Source organism: Drosophila subobscura, chromosome E (assembly GCF_008121235.1).
Source record: "Drosophila subobscura isolate 14011-0131.10 chromosome E, UCBerk_Dsub_1.0, whole genome shotgun sequence".
Classification (NCBI taxonomy): Eukaryota; Metazoa; Arthropoda; class Insecta; order Diptera; family Drosophilidae; genus Drosophila; species Drosophila subobscura.
This window is the reverse complement of record NC_048531.1, coordinates 18,936,699-18,956,970: the sequence shown is the minus strand read 5'-3', so window position 1 is coordinate 18,956,970 and position 20,272 is coordinate 18,936,699. Positions and strand designations below refer to the sequence as shown.

Sequence of the window (20,272 nt, the reverse complement as noted above, 5' to 3'; positions counted from 1 at the left end):
CAACAATAGGACGAGCCTTTTTTAGGCTCCCACCTTTTTCGTACCTGTTGAAATTATCCCTAATAGCCCCAATTATATTGTAAAGATAGAAGAACTGCCCCCAAAACCACTCCGGCCTTTTAATATTTACTTATGTTTCCTTTCCCTTTCAGTTGCGCGCGCTATTCGTAAAATTCTTCATAAATTGATATACATGTGTCTCTACGTTACATACATTTACGTGCTGAACACAAAGCTCCCTTGCTTCCAGAAGGGGTGACTTGAACAAAAAAAGTCAAATAAAAATGTTGTAAAAATAAGGTCATAAGGTATACAATCCAATAAATAGGAGTACTTATGATAAGCCAAATTAATTCTTCAATCGGTTTAAATTATTCTTTCAGTGTTGAAAGTCTTTCCAAGCTAGTAAAATCAAATAGAATAGCAAAATCGAGGAATACGATTTAGGATTACGGTATATTGCTGTATATTTTTAAAATGATATCGTATATTTTGGTATATTTTTGATGGTCAGACGGTATATTCCATCGACTAATCCGCGGTCACACTGTCTAGTTATTGTCATTAAATGAAAACGGTTATTCCTGTCTATAAACTAAAGTAAGTTGAGTGCACTAGTGGCGGGATCCATCAAAAAAGACAGGACATTATATATGCAGCGAAGGCGGTCTGTCGTTTGCATGTAAATTGCATATGCAAGTTTTTTACAGCCCGCGGGACGGGAGTGTGAGCTATAGATACAACACTGTTATAGATACAACAACAAGCGCAGTAACGGGATGGAACGGGGAACAGCAGGCAATTGATAGGAGGGGGTGAGTTGTAATAGATGAGCTGGGGGACGTACGGGCAGCGTGTTCTTGTTCTTGTAAAATTACCCAGAAGAAATTTCGTTCGGGAAATGTGGAAAATGTGCGCGAGCGGAGAAACAACCCCGAAAAGGAAGCGTCAATGAAAACGGGTAGAGAGGAGAGTACCATCGACAAATAAATAGCATCCATGCATACAAGCTGAAAACACAACTAAAACAGTAAATAAATAATAATAAAACGCAACGATAAAATGTTATAAAGAAAGTGTGAGAATCGGAGAGTCAAATGAAATCAGAATTTGGATTGTAAATTTACGTCGCCGCCGCCGCCGATGGCTGTCTGCCGCCTAAGAGAGATAAACACAAAGAGAGAGATAAATACAGAAATAAAATTAATGGAAAAGCATAGCTAGACATATGCATGTGGGAGGAGGTACATACATATATACGACACACATACTACATACTTATGTGTACATGTTTTATTGGTTGTGCGTGTGTGTACGTGAGTGAAGTGCTTATCTCGGGAGGGAAATGTGAATGGAATTGGAGCACAGACGAAGAAGAATAATTTCGGAAGATAAAAACCGAATCGTATCGAAAGGTAAACCCTTGTAATGCTTTGGGTGTGGGGGGGTTTTGCGACGCCACACCACGTCGCCGCCACGCCTGCCTTTCGTGCACTCCCACCAAGCACATTCCCCATGTCTCCCCATGCGTATCCCCCCTGCCTGCAATGTGCTCTTCTGAGCCCGGCCAAAACTAACAGCTGCCCACATTTCATAATCCCGTATCGCAGGCTACACACATACTGCTAAAATGGTTGTCGCCAGCCGTACTCGCATCATCTACTACGCAAAATAAGTGTATCTGCTCGCCACGCACTGTCGCTGTCACCGAATAATATCCTATGCATCGACCACATCGTCTCAGCATCGCCATCGACATCGCCATCACCCGGAGCACGAGCACTAACAACTCTCCAACTCATCCACCATCATCCAGCATAACCCTGCGGGGCAGCAGGGGGAGTAGGATGATACTTCTTCTGCTGCTGCTCGGTCTGGTGACGCCGCCGGCAGTCATAGGTAAACCCCAAGTGCACAGTTCCCTGTTCCCAGTTCATCATCTCACACATCTCTTGGATTCCCCTCTTCCATTTACAGCCCAATATCTGTCGCCACGCATTATCGAACATCCCACCGATCTGGTGGTGAAGAAGAATGAGCCAGCGACGCTCAACTGCAAGGTGGAGGGCAAGCCCGAGCCCACCATCGAGTGGTTCAAGGTAAGATGGGATGCTGGTCAGTGGCTTTCAGTTTAATCTCTCAACTTTCTCCTTTTTGGCTTTCCGTCACGCTAGGACGGCGAACCCGTCAGCACCAATGAAAAGAAATCGCATCGCGTTCAGTTCAAGGATGGCGCCCTGTTCTTCTACCGCACTATGCAGGGCAAGAAGGAGCAGGACGGCGGCGAGTACTGGTGTGTGGCCAAGAACCGTGTGGGCCAGGCCGTTAGTCGACATGCCTCGCTCCAAATAGCTGGTAAGTCCAATCAACTCACGACAACTTGTCTGCCCACACAACTAATCTCTGTTGCCTGTGCTTTTGCTCTTTATTTTTCTTTTCTGCCAGTGCTGCGCGATGATTTTCGCGTGGAGCCCAAAGACACGCGCGTGGCCAAAGGCGAGACAGCGCTGCTCGAGTGTGGGCCGCCCAAAGGCATTCCAGAGCCAACTCTCATTTGGATGAAGGTAAGACCCAGACAAACCAATCACTTACATCAGCCACAAATTCATACAAATATTAATCCGCTGCCTCTCCCTCTGCCTCTCTCATAGGATGGCGTCCCCCTGGATGACCTGAAAGCCATGTCGTTCGGCGCCAGCTCTCGCGTGCGTATTGTCGATGGTGGCAATCTGCTAATCAGCAATGTGGAGCCCATCGATGAGGGCAACTACAAGTGCATTGCCCAGAATCTGGTTGGCACGCGGGAGTCCAGCTACGCCAAGCTGATTGTACAGGTCAAGCCGTACTTCATGAAGGAGCCTAAGGATCAGGTGATGCTGTACGGCCAAACGGCCACCTTCCACTGCTCCGTGGGCGGTGATCCGCCGCCAAAGGTACTGTGGAAGAAGGAGGAGGGCAACATACCCGTGTCCCGGGCTCGCATCCTGCACGACGAGAAGAGTCTGGAGCTGAGCAACATAACGCCCAGCGATGAGGGCACCTATGTCTGCGAGGCGCACAACAATGTGGGTCAGATCAGCGCCAGAGCATCGCTCACCGTGCACGGTAAGACTTTTGCCCAACCATTTGGTTCAACCACCTCTCAAATGCGTGGATGCCTTTGTTCCATTAGCGGCTCCAACGTTCACCCGGAAGCCCAGCAATAAGAAAGTGGGCCTCAATGGCGTTGTTCAGTTTCCCTGCATGGCCTCTGGCAATCCTCCGCCTTCGGTATTCTGGACCAAAGAGGGCGTATCCACGCTGATGTTCCCGAACAGCTCACATGGTCGGCAGCATGTCTCGTCGGAGGGAACGCTGCAGATCAGCGATGTGCAGCAGGATGACGAGGGCTTCTACGTGTGCTCCGCATTTAGCGTGGTGGACTCCTCGACGGTGCGCATCTTCCTGCAGGTCAGCTCGGTGGATGAACGTCCGCCGCCCATCATCCAAATAGGTCCCGCCAATCAGACTTTGTCCAAAGGTTCTGTGGCGACACTGCCCTGCCGTGCCACTGGCACTCCCAATCCACGCATCAAATGGTTCTACAATGGCTATGCCGTGCAGCCTGGCAATCGGCACAGCATCAACCAAGGCAGCTCCCTGCGAATCGATGGTGAGTGAAGGTCGTAGTTCTCATTATAGAAGATACTAATTGGATGTTTACAATGCTCACAGATCTCCAATTGGGCGACACTGGCGTCTATACATGCACTGCCTCCTCGGAACGTGGCGAGACCTCCTGGTCAGCAACGCTTACGGTGAGTTGGAAGCTTGCGATCTTAGAGTTATCCTGACAACTGACACTCAACTGCTTTCCTTTGCTAGGTTGAGAAATCAGGCGCCACATCACTGCATCGGGCAGCTGACCCCAGCACATATCCGGCTCCACCTGGCACCCCGAAAGTGCTGAATGCCAGCCGCAGCAGCATCTCCCTGCGTTGGGCCAAGAGCCAAGAGAAGCCTGGCGCCGTCGGGCCGATTATTGGGTAAGATTATGGCAGATGATAACAGTGCGGATTATTTATGCAATTGTCTCTCCGCCTCTCAACCTCTCTCTCGCAGCTACACTGTGGAGTACTTTAGTCCGGAATTGCAAACGGGTTGGATTGTGGCTGCACATCGTGTGGCCGATACCCAAGCCACTGTAGGTTTCACCCTCAAATCAAACTCCTTTCGGTGACTAAAACTTTCATTTTTGCTCTGCAGATATCCGATTTGACGCCCGCCACTTCGTATGTGTTCCTGGTGCGTGCTGAAAACAGCCAGGGCGTGTCCGTGCCCTCGGGGCTTTCGAATGCCATCAAAACAATTGGCGAGGACTTTGACACTGCCTCGGCCAATGACTTGTCGGCAGCTCGAACTCTGCTCACCAGAAAGGTGAGTGCTGCAGAGGATTCACAACTCTCGGCTAACTTTTGGTTTCGTTTGCAGTCTGTGGAGCTGATAGATGCCTCGCCCATCAATGCCAGTGCCGTGCGTCTCGACTGGATGCTGCATGTGAGCGCCGACGAGAAATATGTGGAGGTACGTGCCATTAGCTCTTAATTTGATGGGTGTCCCTCAGCTAATTCTTCTCTATTTCCAGGGTCTGCGACTTCACTACAGGGACACAGGACACTCCCACACGGCGCAGTATCATTCCATCACTCTCATGGATACCTCGGTGGAGTCGTTTGTCGTGGGCAATCTGAAGAAGTACACCAAATACGAGTTCTTCCTCACGCCCTTCTTCGAGACAATCGAAGGACAGCCCAGCAACTCGAAGATGGCCATCACCTACGAAGATGGTAAGCATTCAGCCAGTCAAAGATCGAACTCCCCACTGACTTGTTTGCTCTTTTGCCTTAGTTCCGTCTGCACCGCCGGATAGAATACAGATCGGAATGTATAACCAAACTGCTGGATGGGTGCGTTGGACACCACCGCCTGCCCAGCACCACAATGGCAATTTGTATGGCTACAAAATCGAAGTGAGCGCCGGAAACACCCTGAAGGTGCTGGCCAACATGACGCTCAATTCCACCACCACATCGGTGCTGCTGAATAACCTCACCACCGGCGCCGTCTACAGTGTGCGTCTGAACTGCTTCACCAAGGCAGGCGATGGCCCCTACTCCAAGCCGGTAAGTGGGAAACTTTACGCTCACAGATGGATTCTTTTGCTGATCTCGTGCTCTCTCCCTTGAAGATCTCGCTGTTCATGGATCCCACGCATCATGTGCATCCGCCGCGTGCTCATCCCAGCGGCAGTCACGATGGCTGGCACCAGGAGGGTCAGGAGATCACCTACCACAACGGAATGGCTGGTATTCAGCCCAGCAGCGACACTCATCCCCCCACGCATAGAACATCCTCGGACTATCTGCCTAGCATCTGGCTAATGGTCATGGTTGTCACTGTACTCCTTGTCGTGTTTATCTCCGCTGCCTTAGCCATGGTCTACTTCAAGCGCAGGCATCAGATGACCAAAGATCTGGGCCATCTCAGTGGTAAGACTCCTGACTGCCGTCTCCTCCAATTCACACTCACACTCACCTTCATTTCCAGTTGTAAGCGACAACGAAATCACTGCCCTAAATATCAATAGCAAGGAAAGTCTATGGATTGATCGCAACTGGCGACCGTCAGACACAGACAAGGACTCGGGACTGAGCGAGTCCAAGCTGCTCTCCCACGTCAACAGCAGCCAGTCCAACTACAACAACTCCGATGCCGGAACCGACTATGCCGAAGTGGATACGCGCAATCTGACAACCTTCTACAACTGCCGCAAGGTGAGTCCATCATGGATGACGAATGTCCAGCTAATTCATGTGTAATCTTTGACAGAGCCCCGATAATCCCACGCCCTATGCCACCACAATGATCATTGGCACCTCTTTGGGTGAGACCTGCACGAAGCCCACCTGCCTGAGCGCCGACAAGGACTCGGGCACACATTCCCCTTATTCGGATGCCTTTGGTGCACAGGGCGCAGTCGCTCCCTCTTCGAAGTCGAATTATCTGCAGTACCCAGTGGAGCCCATCAACTGGTCGGAGTTCTTGCCACCACCGCCAGAGCATCCGCCACCATCTTCCACCTACGGCTATGCCCAGGGCTCACCGGAGTCCTCGCGCAAGAGCTCCAAGAGCGGAGGCTCTGGCATTTCCACAAACCAAAGGTAAAGAGTCGCATCTCCAGCCATAAACTGAATGAAAATACTCACCAAGACTCCACTCCACCTTTCTTGCAGCATCCTGAACGCATCCATTCACAGCAGCTCTTCCGGCGGCTTCTCAGCCTGGGGCGTTTCTCCCCAATTCGCACCGAGCTGCCCCCAAGACAACGTGTACACCAATCCCCTGTCAGCAGTGGGCGGTGCCCAGAACCGCTACCAGATCACACCCACCAACCAGCATCCACCGCAGCTGCCGGCCTACTTTGCCACCGCGACACCTGGCGGAGGTCCACCGACGCACATTCAGTTCCCCGCACAGCGCCATGCCGTCAGCGAGTACCAGGCGGGCCTGAATGCCTCGCGCTGCAACCAGAATCGATCCTGCTCCAGCTGCGATGCCCTGGCCTCACCCATGCAGCCACCGCCGCCGGCTCCGGCCCCAGAGGGCTGGTACCAGCCGATGCATCCCCAGCCACAGGTACATCCGATGCAGACGACCAGCTCCAGTCACCAGATCTACCAGTGCTCCTCCGAGTGCTCGGATAACTCGCGAGCCTCGCACAGCCACAAGCGGCAGCTGCTGGCGGAGGAGCACAGCAGTGGCAAGCGCTCGGGCCACCGTCGTCATGCCATGGTGCAGCCCTGCCTGGAGAGTGAGAACGAGAACGAGAACGATAACATGCTGGTGGACTACGAGCTGCACGAGCGCAGCTACACGAGCGACTGCTGCAACAGTTCCCGGGAGGGCGACACCTGCTCCTGCAGCGAGGGCTCCTGCCTGTACGCCGACGCAGGTGGGCCGGCTCCCCGGCACATGACTGCCACTAAGAATACTTAAAGCGGAACCAGCTGTGACGCCCGCCCTTCCCAACGAGTCATCATGGGGAGACGGTATGTGGAGGCAGTGCCATTCCCCACCCCCCCGATGGTGGATTAGTATTAAATAGCATCTAGTCTAACTCTTCATTCATATCGAACTTAGTCAGCGGCCACGCCACAGTCCTCGAGCCTGCGGCGAGCCGCGTGGACAAACTCAAAGTTTCTGCGCCATATTTTCCCCTACTACTCTATCGAATACTTCAGCGACTATGACTACGCCCATGGAATCGACTACGTACGACTGCCAGATCAAACAGAAACACACGACACACTACACACACGCACGCACTCATCACATATACAGCCACAATCATGGGAGCATTGTGCAGCTTTAGCAATTACGAATTTTCCATTACTACATCCATAAAGCCTAGACACACTCATAGAAAAGCACAGTGCTCCCACAGCATCATCACTCCCCCACCTTCTAGCACCCTAGAATTTCCCTTCATCGAAATGAATAATGTACTTAAGAGATAGTTACGAGTGCTGTACGATAGAGATATTTGCTTCGGATAGGATTAAGCGCCAGAATAGAGTTCAGAACCCATCTCAGTGTGAAACAGATCTTCAAGAAATACGTACTCAAGCGAACAAATTGAGCAAGTGGAAACAGAGAACAGATCAGGCCATACAAGTACACAACTGAGTAGAGGACTCAAAGATGTAGTTAGACCCAGCAGAGTGCATAGAGTGCATGGAGAATGTACAGCATGTTTTTGGTCCTAGTCATAGGCTTTGATACGAGAATACGTTAACGATTACGATTACGATTACGCTACTGATACTGATTACGATTTAGTACATGTATTCAAAACTCTTTCATATCTACGATCACAATCGAATACTACTTGTCTCCGCCTCGGACTTGTGATGACGATTAGCGGAGAAGAACTAAGTGGAGGAGTGCCGAGGCAGGAGAAGTGAGACGGCAGTTGCAATGTTTAATGGTTAGTGCTTTTCTATAAAAGGAAAAAAAAACAAACAGTAATTTACTTCACAAATATGGTGGTGACTTGACCCAGTGAATATATATATAGGTAATAGATATACAAACTGAACGACACACGAACACACACACTCACACTACACTACAACTTATATGAATATAAGCATTAGCCAAGTTTAGTAGGACCTGCACGCGGCTAACTTAGCTACAGCTGCACCCCCTTCCCAGTTTTCCTCATCCTCCTCCATGACATACATTTTCTACAATCTTTGCATTTTGAAAAAAGTAAAAGTCTAAAATGTACCTGTGATATAAACCCCCCAGTATAGTAGTTTAAACCCCTTTTTATTTTTTTAACTATGTATTTACGCACTTTTGAGTTGAACTTTGAGTTTTTAGTTTAATTTCGCCTTAAGTTCGAACAACGAGAAATGTTTGCTGGAAAACAGAAGACAAATATGATAGACCATGAGTGAGGTTTTTTTTAAGGGAGAATATAGCATAATTTAGAACTTAGACACGTGCCCCACATTAGAAATTCAAAATGGATAATACGAAAATCATCAAAATGGAAATCCATCGAAGTCGAGAGAAATGCTCAAACACTTTTTTTCGAAGAAGCCCAAGAAGCGTGAGCAGAATGGAGATTGGAGTGGTTCGGGTTCGGGCTGTTGGAAAAGTGTTTAGAGCCGAATTGGAATTGGATATGACGGATACCCATTTGGACTTGAGTCAAAGAAACGTTTAAATTTTGACACACCCACACACACACACACACATACTTATAGCTACACGTACATATAGAGATCATATAGCACCTAGAACCGCGCATGTATCAAATCAAATCAAAATATGCTATAGCATACGCACACACACACCCCACAAAAACACACACAATTTCACTTCCTTGTCGTCCCGGATCGGCGAGGCATGTACATATATATTATATATATATATACATAAACATATAAATACACTTGCATATACATATATACATACATACTCCTACACGTTATACATATACTGAATCCAACTTGCTTTGAGTTGTACCGCCCTTCCGTAGCCATATTTAGAGACGAAGCGTAGTTGGGTCTGGGTTTTAATAATTAGCATCTAGATTCTAGAGTATTTTAAAGTCATAGCATAAACAAGTTTTAAGTACGAGAACGTAACGTAAAACCGAAATTGAAATTGAAATCGAAATCGAAATCGAAGTCCAATCGAAAGCGACATTTAATTTTAATGCGTAATGCCATAAACGAAACTCTTCTAAATGCAAACAAAACACACACAAGAAACTGAAATATACTTACCATATGAATACGAGTGTATATCTATCTACATGGATATATGCATATAGCATTTAAAATTACATCAACAATAAAGGAACATTTTACATATACATCTACGGATAGCTGCTGCGCGTACCGCTAGTTCCTGGTATTCTACTTAATATTTGATCTATGTCTGCTCTCTCTACACTTCTCCAGAAAACTCCTTGAGCTGCAGCGGATCTTTGCACTTGAGCTGGCAGGGTCTCCCTCGAGGGTCGACGGACCTCTCTCAATCCGGTTTCGATTTACAGTTTTTTCCTGGCACTCTGATTGCCATGAGAGTGTGTGGAGTGGAAGTGGAGGCCGTTCCGAGAGCTGGACAAGTGTCAGTTCCCAAGAGGACAATCTCTCTTTGTGGTCTCTGAGCGGCAGGACACGCCCAAGGATGGAAGACAAGATTAGGTGTCTGGAATGGATATGCTGAAGTGCCTACAAGTCACTCTTTGTGCTCTAAGAGATCTGTTAAGAGAGAGATTTAGATATATAGTTTTCTTCCTGTCTGTGGATTTATTGCAGCGCTTGTTCAGCGGACTCCACGAGTTCTTCTTATCCAAACACATTCGTTCCAATGATCTGCGGGCTAACTTGAGACACTTTCTTTTGGGTCGCTGTGCAACAACAATGTCTGCGGTGGGTGATCAGATTGCCATCGCCGGCAAATTATGTGATGTTCTGTAACAAATCTGTCACAGCTTGACGCCGCTGTTGATGCTGCTGCTGATGCTGCTGCTGATGCTGCTGCTGATGCTGGCCGTATCGGCGTTCGCCCGACCTCACTCACAACGCCACCAACTTGCTCACACCCTTTCGCCTGGGCATCCATCCACATCCACATGCACTGCCAGGGGTCAGTATGGTGGAGAGAGCGAGATGCGGGCAAACCACAAATTGGTCAGAGATGGCGATAACATCAATTGGACTTGATGGCGGTGGCCTTTTGTATGCTTTTTCCCGCAGTACTGTGGTGAAGCAATATGCTCTCAACCCTCGCCCGTAGCCCTGCCTCTCAATCTGCGTGATGTGTGCGCATATGTATGACTGTGGATCTGGCAGCTGTGGATGCCTGTCTAATCCTTCTCTTCATAAAGCTGTGACTTGGATTTGCCCGGAATAAGTAACAGAATCTAAGCCCAGTTTGGTAGGGTAATTCTCAGTCAAAGTATCGGGGAAGCAACACTATGCCAAGCTGCGTCCGAAGATGATATCTTCCAGAGCCTAAGAGTTGGCCTCGTTCAGGAGGAAATTGATGCATAACCTTAGCTTTACCTAAAGGGAAAACACATAAATATCCCCCTGAGTATGAAATTTCCCATTCCTATCTGCACGATTACACCATTTAACCATCTTCTCCCTAATCAGGTGCAATAAAGTTCTTAAGTCGAAGTACTTAGACGACAAACAGAGCAACATGCAGCATTTATGTCAGCCATCTGCAGATGTTCCAGTGATAGATAGATGCACGTGTGTATCTTGAATCTGTTTGTCCGTGGGCAAGACGAGTAGCTATGCAGATCGCGTCTTCTGGGCTGGCCCAAGACTCAAGCTTGCTGCGTGGGCCTCCCCTCCATCCGTTGTCATCTGCCCACATCCAAGCCTTGGCCCAGCCCTGCCGCAGTTGCGTCTGCGTGTTGCACCTTTTCCTGCAGTTGCCGCTGCTCCTGTCGCTGCTCTACCTGTCTGCCTCTGCCACCGCTTTAATGATGATCATAGTACGCAAAACGCAACGCAAAAAAGAAGAGAAGCGAAGATGCGATGACGAGGGAGAGGCAGCCGAAAACCAATCGATTATTATATGTGCCGCACTATATTTTGAGACGGAGGCAGTGGCCGTGTGGCTGCTGGATCGAGGGACTGAGCCCAGAGTTCCAGCGAAGAGATTATTTTTATTTGCGCTGCCAGAGACTTTGCTGGCAGACACGTCCAAAGACTGATAGAGGGCGATTGGCCCTTTTGGGTCAAACCGGTTGGACAGGTAGCGCTGGTAAAGTTGTACGCACGCCTTGCCCTTCGGGGTCTGCCTTCGTCTGCGGCATCCTCCTCGCCAGGATAATGACTGTACGAGTACGGAGTAAGGACAGAGGTTCGCACAAGAAATCAACATGGGCCTACGAGTGCGATTCCTTTTTACCGTTCCCTCTCCAGTGAGACCAGGAAGCTGCTGCGAACCGCTCTCACTCTCTCGCTCTTTCTTTCTCTCCGCATGTGCGTGCGGGGGTGCGAATGCAGGTAGCGACACAGATTCTCACAACGCCTCTACCCCTACCCCTTGGCATAACCCTCGTCCTAGTCTTGGTCCCTTTTTTAGAAGGCAATGAAGACGACGATGACGACTATGGTGGCGGCGTTTTCCTTTTTTAGGTCCACAGAAAATATTCTTACGTGTGTGTGTGTGTGTGAGTGGGAATGTGCATCGCTTTCCTAGTATCAATAACAATGCATTCCCGCTATTGTTGTTCCATCCGCTGGATTTTGTGCATCATCCCAAATCCCAAAACGACGAAGGCCTGCCTATGCCTCGGCCTCTGCTTGTGCCTGTGCCTGTGTGCGGCAACATTTTTTGGAGTTATCGTTAATATTTTCTTGGAAACCGGGATTGTATTGTTGTGTTCGCAGGTAGCGAGCTGCGATCGCACACACACACTCGCATGCACACACAGCAACGCAAATGCAAAGGCAGATAAAGAGGCAAGACAGGTACCTGCTCGACTTTGGAATGCAACAGCAAGCCAGCAAGCAGCAGCAGCAGCAACAAATGCGTCGGAGTTTGGCATTGAGAGCTCTGTCGCGCCGTCGCTGGTCGCTCTGTAGAAGAACCTGAACACAATCTGTGGACCAGACCCGACCATAGAGTCAGGCCTGGGCCAAAATCAAGATGAATCCAAGCCAGGTCTAGCATTTCAGCCCGAGAGAGCTCTCTCAATCTAGCCAGAGAGAGGCACTAACACAAAGACTTCATCGCTCTCTCAAATGCTTGCCCGTTTCAGTGCTGACAAAAATTGGCAAGCCATAAAATAAAGTCGCAGTACGAATCTGCTGCATATCTTCGTTTGATTTTGTCCGTTTTAATTGGAGTATTTTGATACTTTCAAACTTGTTCCATGGTTTTGTCTTGGTTTGTTTAAGTTTTTTGTTTTCTTATTGAATCCCTTATGCAAATCGTATAATTTCCAAATATTCGACTAATTGCCCACAAAATCTAGCCGTAAACAAGCCAAACATCCCGAAAACCTCCGTCGCCGCTCAATTCAGCTGCAGGCAGAGAGAGGGTGAAGAGAGAGAGCGCTCTCTACCTGCTTTGAGCGCACAGTCAGCCATTGCTGAATTCGGCTGCTCACACAGTTACTCGACGCTCACGCACACAAGGGAATTGTATCTCTCTGTCCGTTTGACTATAAGCAACGCTGCTGCGGCCACAGCGAGCGTAGTTTTTCTCTCAACGTCGTCCGGTTCGGTTGTTGTTGCGTGCGCGTCTTGGATCTCTCGAACACTAACGACATTTGGATTTACCCACCATCAGAGCCAAGCCAAAGCCAAAGGCCCCCAAGTGCTAGAGTCAGAGTGCAAGAGTCGCCAGAGCCAGAGCCAGAGTGCAACACGAGTGAATCAGTATAAACAGAGCCAGAACCATCGCGGACATCCAAGTTCTAGTCCCCAGTGCAACCCAAGAACGTCTTTCGGTCGTATCCCCTTGAAACTGTCGCGCAGCGAGTAAAATGCGACGTACATAGAACGCATCCATCTCCGCAGTGCACCCCGTCACAATAGAACCTTGCATCCAGCCACAAAGCAAAGAGTCTGCGGCAGACAGAACGAACAGCGAAAGAGCTACAGGAAGAGAACGAGGTAGCAGCAGGACGCCGAGGAGCATGGCCACCAACACAGAGCTTCTGCCCTTCCACCATCAGACGACCATTTCCCTGCAGACAGCGGCCGCCCTCACCAACTATCATGGCGGCGGGGGCAGCACAGCCGCAGCGGGTGGAGCCGCTCCCAGCGGAGCCAATGGCGCCCCTGTCTGGGGCATGGACGAACTCTACCCACAGACTGAGCTGCCCGGCCTCACACGCAGCGCCCACCACCTGCTGCGCTTCACGCCCTACGCCCTGCACCACCGCCCGCAGCTGCAGACCCTTCCGCCGGCGCTATACCTGCAACACGCGGCCGCGGCAGCAGCCGCCGCAGCAGCAGCAGCGGCCCATGCGCAGCACCACCATCACCATCATCACCACCACCAGCACAGACCCGCCTCGCCGGAGAGCCCGCCCCCAGTGGAGGGCACGCACATCAGCAACCTCTTCCCGGAACTGCTCGAGCAGATCTTCGAGCACCTGCCGGTGCGGGATCTGGGCCGTGCGGCCCAAGTGTGCAGCGCCTGGCGGGACGCGGCCTATGCCAAGAGCGTGTGGAAGGGCGTGGAGGCCAAGCTGCACCTGAAGCGCTCCAGCCCCAGTCTATTCAACTGTCTGGTGAGGCGCGGCATCAAGAAGGTGCAGATTCTCTCACTGCGCCGCTCGCTCAAGGATCTGGTGCTGGGTGTGCCGGCGCTGACGTCGCTGAACCTCAGCGGATGCTTCAACGTGGCGGACATGAACCTGGGACACGCCTTCAACGTGGATCTGCCCAACCTCAAGACGCTGGACCTCTCGCTCTGCAAACAGATCACGGACACGAGTCTAGGCCGGATCGCGCAGCATCTGCGCAACCTTGAGAATCTGGAGCTGGGCGGCTGCTGCAACATCACCAACACCGGCCTCCTGCTGATCGCGTGGGGCCTGAAGAAGTTGCGTCACCTGAATCTGCGCTCCTGCTGGCACATCAGTGACCAGGGCATCGGTCACCTGGCGGGCTTCAGTCGCGAGACGGCCGAAGGCAACCTCCAGCTGGAGCACCTCGGCCTGCAGGACTGTCAGAGATTAAGCGACGAGGCGCTGGGACACATCGCGCAGGGCCTCACCTCCCTGAAGTCCATCAACCTGAGCTTCTGCGTCAGCGTGACGGACAGCGGGTTGAAGCACCTGGCGCGCATGCCCAAGCTGGAGCAGCTGAATCTGCGCTCCTGCGACAACATCTCGGACATCGGGATGGCCTACCTCACGGAGGGTGGCAGCGGCATCAACTCCCTGGACGTGAGCTTCTGCGACAAGATCAGCGATCAGGCACTGACGCACATCGCCCAGGGACTCTACCGCCTGCGCTCCCTCTCGCTCAACCAGTGCCAGATCACGGACCAGGGCATGGTGAAGATTGCCAAGTCGCTGCAGGAGCTGGAGAACCTGAACATCGGCCAGTGCAGCCGCATCACGGACAAGGGCCTGCAGACGCTCGCCGAGGATCTCACCAACCTCAAGACGATCGATCTCTACGGCTGCACGCAGCTGAGCTCCAAGGGCATCGACATCATCATGAAGCTGCCCAAGCTGCAGAAGCTCAACCTGGGCCTGTGGCTGGTCAGATGATGCGTCCACCATGACTGCAATGCCTGCGCGGAGGCGGAGGCAGCAGAAGCGGCAGCATCGGCGCTCAAGAGAAGGAGCTCCACCACTAACAGCAATCCCAACAGTACGAGTTCCAATGCTACCAATGCTGGTCCGGGCTAGACTTCTGGCGGAGAAGAGACACTCGTGGAGTGTGGAGGTGGTGGCCCTGAAGTGTGCGTGTGACTTTCAATCCTACCTACCCAGCGGATTGGATTGCCGACTGCCGATTGACCATGCCCATTTGCCCGTGTGTCCAGGACAGCGTCGAGAAGTTGCATGTCGTCTGGCTGTGGCACGTAATTACATGGGGAGAGGGGAATGGAATGGTAAGGGCAGGGCGGGAAGTCAACTTCGGGGCAGACAAGATACACTGAAAACTCATAGCTTTCGTTTGCCATACCACACGCTGTACTAAATTTTTTCGTACGAATCGTGTAGAAGCGGAGAGACGTGGAGAGGTGGAGTAGAGTGTCAGAAAGAGACGTAGAAACAGGCGGAGGCAGAAACAACAACAAAAAGCAAACAATGAAACACATACACGAACACATACACTGCGACATAGCAAGAGCGAAAGAGTGGGAAGCGAGGTGGGGCGACGGCGGCGTCATGGAGCTTGCTCTGTGTTGTTGTGCCGCTGGTTCCTAAGGGGGATAGAGCGGTGGGACGGGGCCCCCACTGGCGTCGGCTTACACGCACGCAGCGATAAAAAAAAGGAAAAAAACAGAAACAGAAACGAGAGAAAAAAGAAACAACAACAACTGCAGCTATGGCCGACAGCAACAAAGTGCATGGCGATGGAGACGCGCGATAAGCGTCATGAGAGAGGAGAGCAGGAGAGCAGCAGAGTAGGAGCAGCGGGAGAGTAAGAGTGAGAGGGCGAGAGTGCGATGGAGTGGGCAGCACATTATAACACACACACACACGTAGAGAGAGAACACATGCATATGTATGTGCAATGCAGGCCGCCGTTAAACAGATGCAAATAAATTTAAATAGTTTATTTTAATTCACGCTTCGGCTACAAAAGCCAGCGTCCTCCATTGCCACAGCGGCAGCAGCAGCAGCAACTGCAACAAAAACAACAAAGACATGAAGAATGTACGGCGAAGGCAGCTGCCTTGGCTGTGTATGCGTGTGTGTGTGGAGTTAAGTGTATGCCGAAGAGAGGCGAGGTAGGAAGGCAGCTTAAAGCTTCTGAGACGAGGCTTAACCAAGGTAAAGCTTCCATAAGGTGAGGGATAGCCAGAGCTCCACCGATTACAGTTTCACTGACAGGGGAAACAGTTGCGCACTCTCTTTGGCAACCTCACCCTTAAAGTCTAACATACCTTGGGCGCAACTTTGACTTTGCTTCACTGTCGCTGCTCCCCACCTCCGCTAACATTTGCTCTTTGTTGCTGTGTCTCTACAACTTTTATCTTCCTCTCTCTCTCCTCACTGCTCCGCTCAGCTACTCGTTCAACCTTATACTGTTTGTGTTCTTTTTTTGTTCTGTTTCTTCTTTGTTCCTCCCGTCAGCTCCTTTTGCGCGTTTCGTTTGCGAATTCGCTTTAGTACAGCGTCCGTTAGTTATGCCGTTTAATTTAGTTGATTACAAATTAAAGAAAATAAAAAAAAAAAAAACTAAGCAAAAAACATGTTAATAGTAGAACTTAAACAAAATGCCTAAATTTAATTCCTAGTTTTTAGTTTTTAGCATTCTAAAAGCCACAATTAGTCAAATACGAAAATGAAGAGGAAAACATAGCGAAAAAACTCACCAACACACACAAACACAAACACACAAGCGTTAAAGAAAATTCTGTACATTTTTTATTGTTTAATTTATAAGTAAGCAAAACAAAAAACTTAAAAAAACGTAAAAAAAGAGAGCAGAGCGCGATAACGATTGAAAAGAATATACGAATTAATTCTTTTTTCTATTGTGATATAAAATGTATTGTATAAAAAACACACCACACACACACACACACAAACAAACAAAATTAAAAGCTAAAAAACAATTACGTAATTTTATTTAAGCAGAAACAAGGGAAACACACACCTTCCAAACAAACAAAACAGAATAAATTAAATGAAAAACTAAAAAACTAAATAATTAAAATATTGTAATTCCAATGTTATGTTAAGTAATGGAGTCCCCGAATTCGAAGAACTTTTTGTTGAGCCGCAATATACCGAATGCCTTAATTCTTTTTGCAAAACTATTATTACTATTATTATTCTTATTACGAACTATGTTGATTCTTGAGACCCTTGATTTTTGATTACATTACCAGTTTGCCCCTAGCCCTAAGAGATCTCCATTGATTGATTGATTGATTGATTGATATTTCTGTTGTGCCACGATGGCGAAGAAGGTAGCGCCCCTCGAGGAGAAGGAGCAGAAGACGAACGGATCATGCGGAAGGAAGAGAAAATAAATTAAATATGTATAAAAAACCAAAAGCAAATTGTATTGTATGTATTTTCAATGCAGCTGGACATGGGGCTATGGGTGGGATGGATGGATGCGTTGGATGCGCTGGAGGAGTTGTTTATCTTATCCAACAAATGCGTAAATATTTTGCTGGCAATTCATTTTATTCCATGGCCCGGACACGAGTGTGTGCGGTGCGTGCGTGTCTCCTGCATTTTGTAATGAACAAAGGGCCACACTAATGCAATTCCAATGAAATGTGCAGCCAGCCAGAGATGCAGATGCCGATATATGTACATTCATACATATGTATGTACGTATGTACATATGTACTGCATGCGGTTATGCAAGGGACAAACACACGGACATCTCTTATGTATTGCAATTATTTATATTCCCTGCATTATGTATGTGCACATAAGCAGCGATGCATTTACAAACACACTCTACATGCACTCGAACATGCATGTAAGTACATACATACATACATATTTACATACAAATGTACATACATATGTATGTATGTACGTAGGCCTGTGTGGCGTACATAACGGTTTTACTTGCTTGCTAACTGCTTAAATTTGCATTAAATGTGCGTATGCGTCAAGTGCGTGTGTGCGTGAGTCCCTGCCTGTGTGTTTGATTAACATTTTGTGTACATGTATGTATGTGTGTGTGTGTGTGTACATATGTACTTCAGCGTATGTACATAGAAGCCATCCAATTGGAAATTTTCAACGCCTGCAATCACCGGGGCGGCCCACTCTTAAAGCTTTAAGCGAGGATAATATTTAGCCCCAAAACAGAACTCCAACTGATGCAAGGATTAACGCCTAAATCTGATAGCGCGGGGCCAGATAGAACTTTAAAGCAAATCGGAGGAGGGTTATCTACTGAAACTCTGCTGGAATGTGTACATTCCCCTCCCTACGATGTGGGAAATCTGCAGCTGGTAATACCCTCTCGCAGAGACCACATCAAAGTGCATCTTGGGTAACGGAGACTCCGCATCAAAGTCGGCTATTTCTGATGCTGGTACAACTTCGATTGAAATGCCCGCTTAAGTTCGCTTTAGTTAAAATTCAACACACAAAACCTGACTCAAGAGTGGACTCTCTCTGCCCCTCTGCCCCTCTCCCCTTCGCCGACGGAGACCTGAATCGGTGTGGTCTCTGCCTCTGTGTCTATTTCTGTTTGTGCCCCAACTGGGGAGTGCGCTGCTGGCTCGTGTGCCGTGCCTGGCCTGGCCTGGCCATGTTGTTTAGCCAACATTTGCATTCTATGAATTTTGAATTTTGTGAAACGCAGGAACGTAACGCAAGATATCGTCAAGGCGAGTCACAAGCATGGGGACGGGGTCGGGGACGGAGGCCACCGAGGCCACAGCGGGAGCAACAGACTCCAGGGGTCTGTTCTGTGTCCAGGCCCCGACGCGTTGTCAGACTTGGGCCATTGCTTATCTTATCAGTCGACGTGGGTAAACAAAGCCAACGAGCCACCCACCCACCGAACGGTGCAGGGCACAGGCCTGGCGACTTATCGTTCAGATTGGGGAGGAAACTTTGGCTCTGATATGCAACTGCATTTGCAGTGGAGGTGGCTCCGGTCCGGAGGGGGTCTCATTAGCATGGCAGAGCAAGTTGCTGCTGCTGGGGGGGGGTCCTGGTGCCAGCCGGGCACAGGGAGATTCCGAATCTAACTCACATTTATCAGCATTTTCCACGCACTCCCCGGCACGAGACGAATTCCAAAATCGATTCCAACTCTGCCGCTGCCTGAGTCCGGTTCCAACGGGGCACCGAAATGTCGCACAGGGAGTTGGTTGAGTTGGTTGAGACTCAGCAGCAGTCGTCTGCCATCCAAATGTGTTCCTTTTACCGTACACACAGATACACACACACACACACACACACACAGAGTTCTCGGGGAGAGAAACCGTCGAGCGTCGAGCGTCGAGCAACCCTTCGCACGGTGGTACACGCAGACGGTTCCATTTCGATTTCGTTCGCTTCGGTTCGGCTCGGTCCTAGCACTTTGAGTTTGAACCCCCGTTTTTTTCAAAGGACTAACTTCAAATGCCGAAAATAAATGCCCCCTCCCCTCCCCACCCCACTCTCTCCGCTCTCCACCATCCACTCTCCATAGCGCTCCCCTGGCGGCACAGCTAGGCCAGAAGGGAAATGGAAATGCATTCAACACACATACTCGTACGCGTATAAAAAAGAAAGAAGGAACGAAGAAATTTTAATCCACAACGGACCCCTATGTGTCTGTGTGTGTGTGTACCATACCCCCCTCTCCCGTCTCAGGGTGTGGGAAAGTGAGTGCCAGAGTGTGTGCGTGTGTGTGTGTGTGTGTGTCATGGATACACACATTTCGTGAATGCCGCCCAAGGTGACCAGCCAAGGATGGAGAAAGCACCACCACCGCCACCGCCACCACCACTGAAATCACCAAGGAGCGGCGGCTATCACGGTCGCGGCCAGCTACCTGCTGCTGCAGGATTCGAGAGGCGGATGTTGCATGCCGCGGCTGATCGGGCGTGGAATGTGTGGAAACAGGTGTCCTTGAACAAACAACACAAGGGAAATCCGGCATATGAAGATAGCTCTGAGATGGAGAGAGTTTCGCACATAAATCAGAATCCAGATAAATTCTGGCAGCACGTGTGGCAGGAGAGTGTTCCACGATTGCAGCTTGAGAAATGTTTGAGAAGAAAGTCGGAAGTAATATAAATAAATATATTCTCCACAAATCAATGTCCCAGGGAGCTGAACAACTTCAGAGTGCAAAAACTGCTCAGAATCCGCTCGGAACTTGCCTTCGAATATCCCCATGGAACGTTCCACAGTTCTGATAGATTTGTTTCTGGAACTTGTTCTACCTTCGACTCCACAGTGTCAAAGGGAAATCGCTGAGGCTATCGCTGAAGCCAGTGGAATGGAATGTGAGCGAAACAACAGCGAGGCGAGGAACGACAGCGACAGCCACAGCAACGGCAACGGCAACGGCGGGGA

The 20,272-nt window shown here is 49.6% G+C and overlaps 2 protein-coding genes across 4 annotated transcripts; both read left to right on the top strand.

The window, feature by feature from the left end:
• Window positions 1-520: 520 nt before the first annotated feature.
• On the top strand, window positions 521-7,898 carry LOC117892438 (protein sax-3). 3 transcript variants are annotated; one of them, XM_034798679.1, is made up of 18 exons: window positions 521-600; window positions 1,611-1,899; window positions 1,978-2,099; window positions 2,175-2,355; window positions 2,446-2,564; window positions 2,652-3,105; window positions 3,173-3,652; window positions 3,715-3,797; window positions 3,865-4,025; window positions 4,102-4,183; window positions 4,246-4,416; window positions 4,471-4,563; window positions 4,625-4,826; window positions 4,888-5,162; window positions 5,228-5,528; window positions 5,587-5,813; window positions 5,869-6,200; window positions 6,273-7,898. In XM_034798679.1, exons 2-18 carry the CDS (start codon window positions 1,722-1,724, stop codon window positions 7,033-7,035), a joined length of 4,224 nt encoding a protein of 1,407 aa, XP_034654570.1. In that variant the 5' UTR covers window positions 521-600; window positions 1,611-1,721; the 3' UTR covers window positions 7,036-7,898. The 3 variants fall into 3 exon arrangements, with proteins under 3 accessions (XP_034654570.1, XP_034654569.1, XP_034654571.1); XM_034798678.1 differs by lacking the exon at window positions 521-600 and adding an exon at window positions 683-1,415; XM_034798680.1 differs by lacking the exons at window positions 521-600; window positions 1,611-1,899 and adding an exon at window positions 683-1,415.
• Window positions 7,899-12,776: 4,878 nt separating this feature from the next.
• LOC117892440 (F-box/LRR-repeat protein 14) lies at window positions 12,777-15,581 on the top strand. The gene has a single exon (XM_034798681.1). The coding sequence runs from the start codon at window positions 13,226-13,228 to the stop codon at window positions 14,813-14,815; it is 1,590 nt and encodes a 529-aa protein (XP_034654572.1). The 5' UTR covers window positions 12,777-13,225; the 3' UTR covers window positions 14,816-15,581.
• Window positions 15,582-20,272: the final 4,691 nt, after the last annotated feature.

Coding starts and splice junctions, on each gene's coding strand:
- LOC117892440 (XM_034798681.1), top strand. CDS start 13,226: ATGGCCACCAACACAGAGCTTCTGCCCTTCCACCATCAGACGACCATT.
- LOC117892438 (XM_034798679.1), top strand. CDS start 1,722: ATGCATCGACCACATCGTCTCAGCATCGCCATCGACATCGCCATCACC. Junction 3,798..3,864: donor CCTGGTCAGCAACGCTTACG/GTGAGTTGGAAG, acceptor TTCCTTTGCTAG/GTTGAGAAATCAGGCGCCAC. Junction 4,827..4,887: donor GGCCATCACCTACGAAGATG/GTAAGCATTCAG, acceptor CTTTTGCCTTAG/TTCCGTCTGCACCGCCGGAT.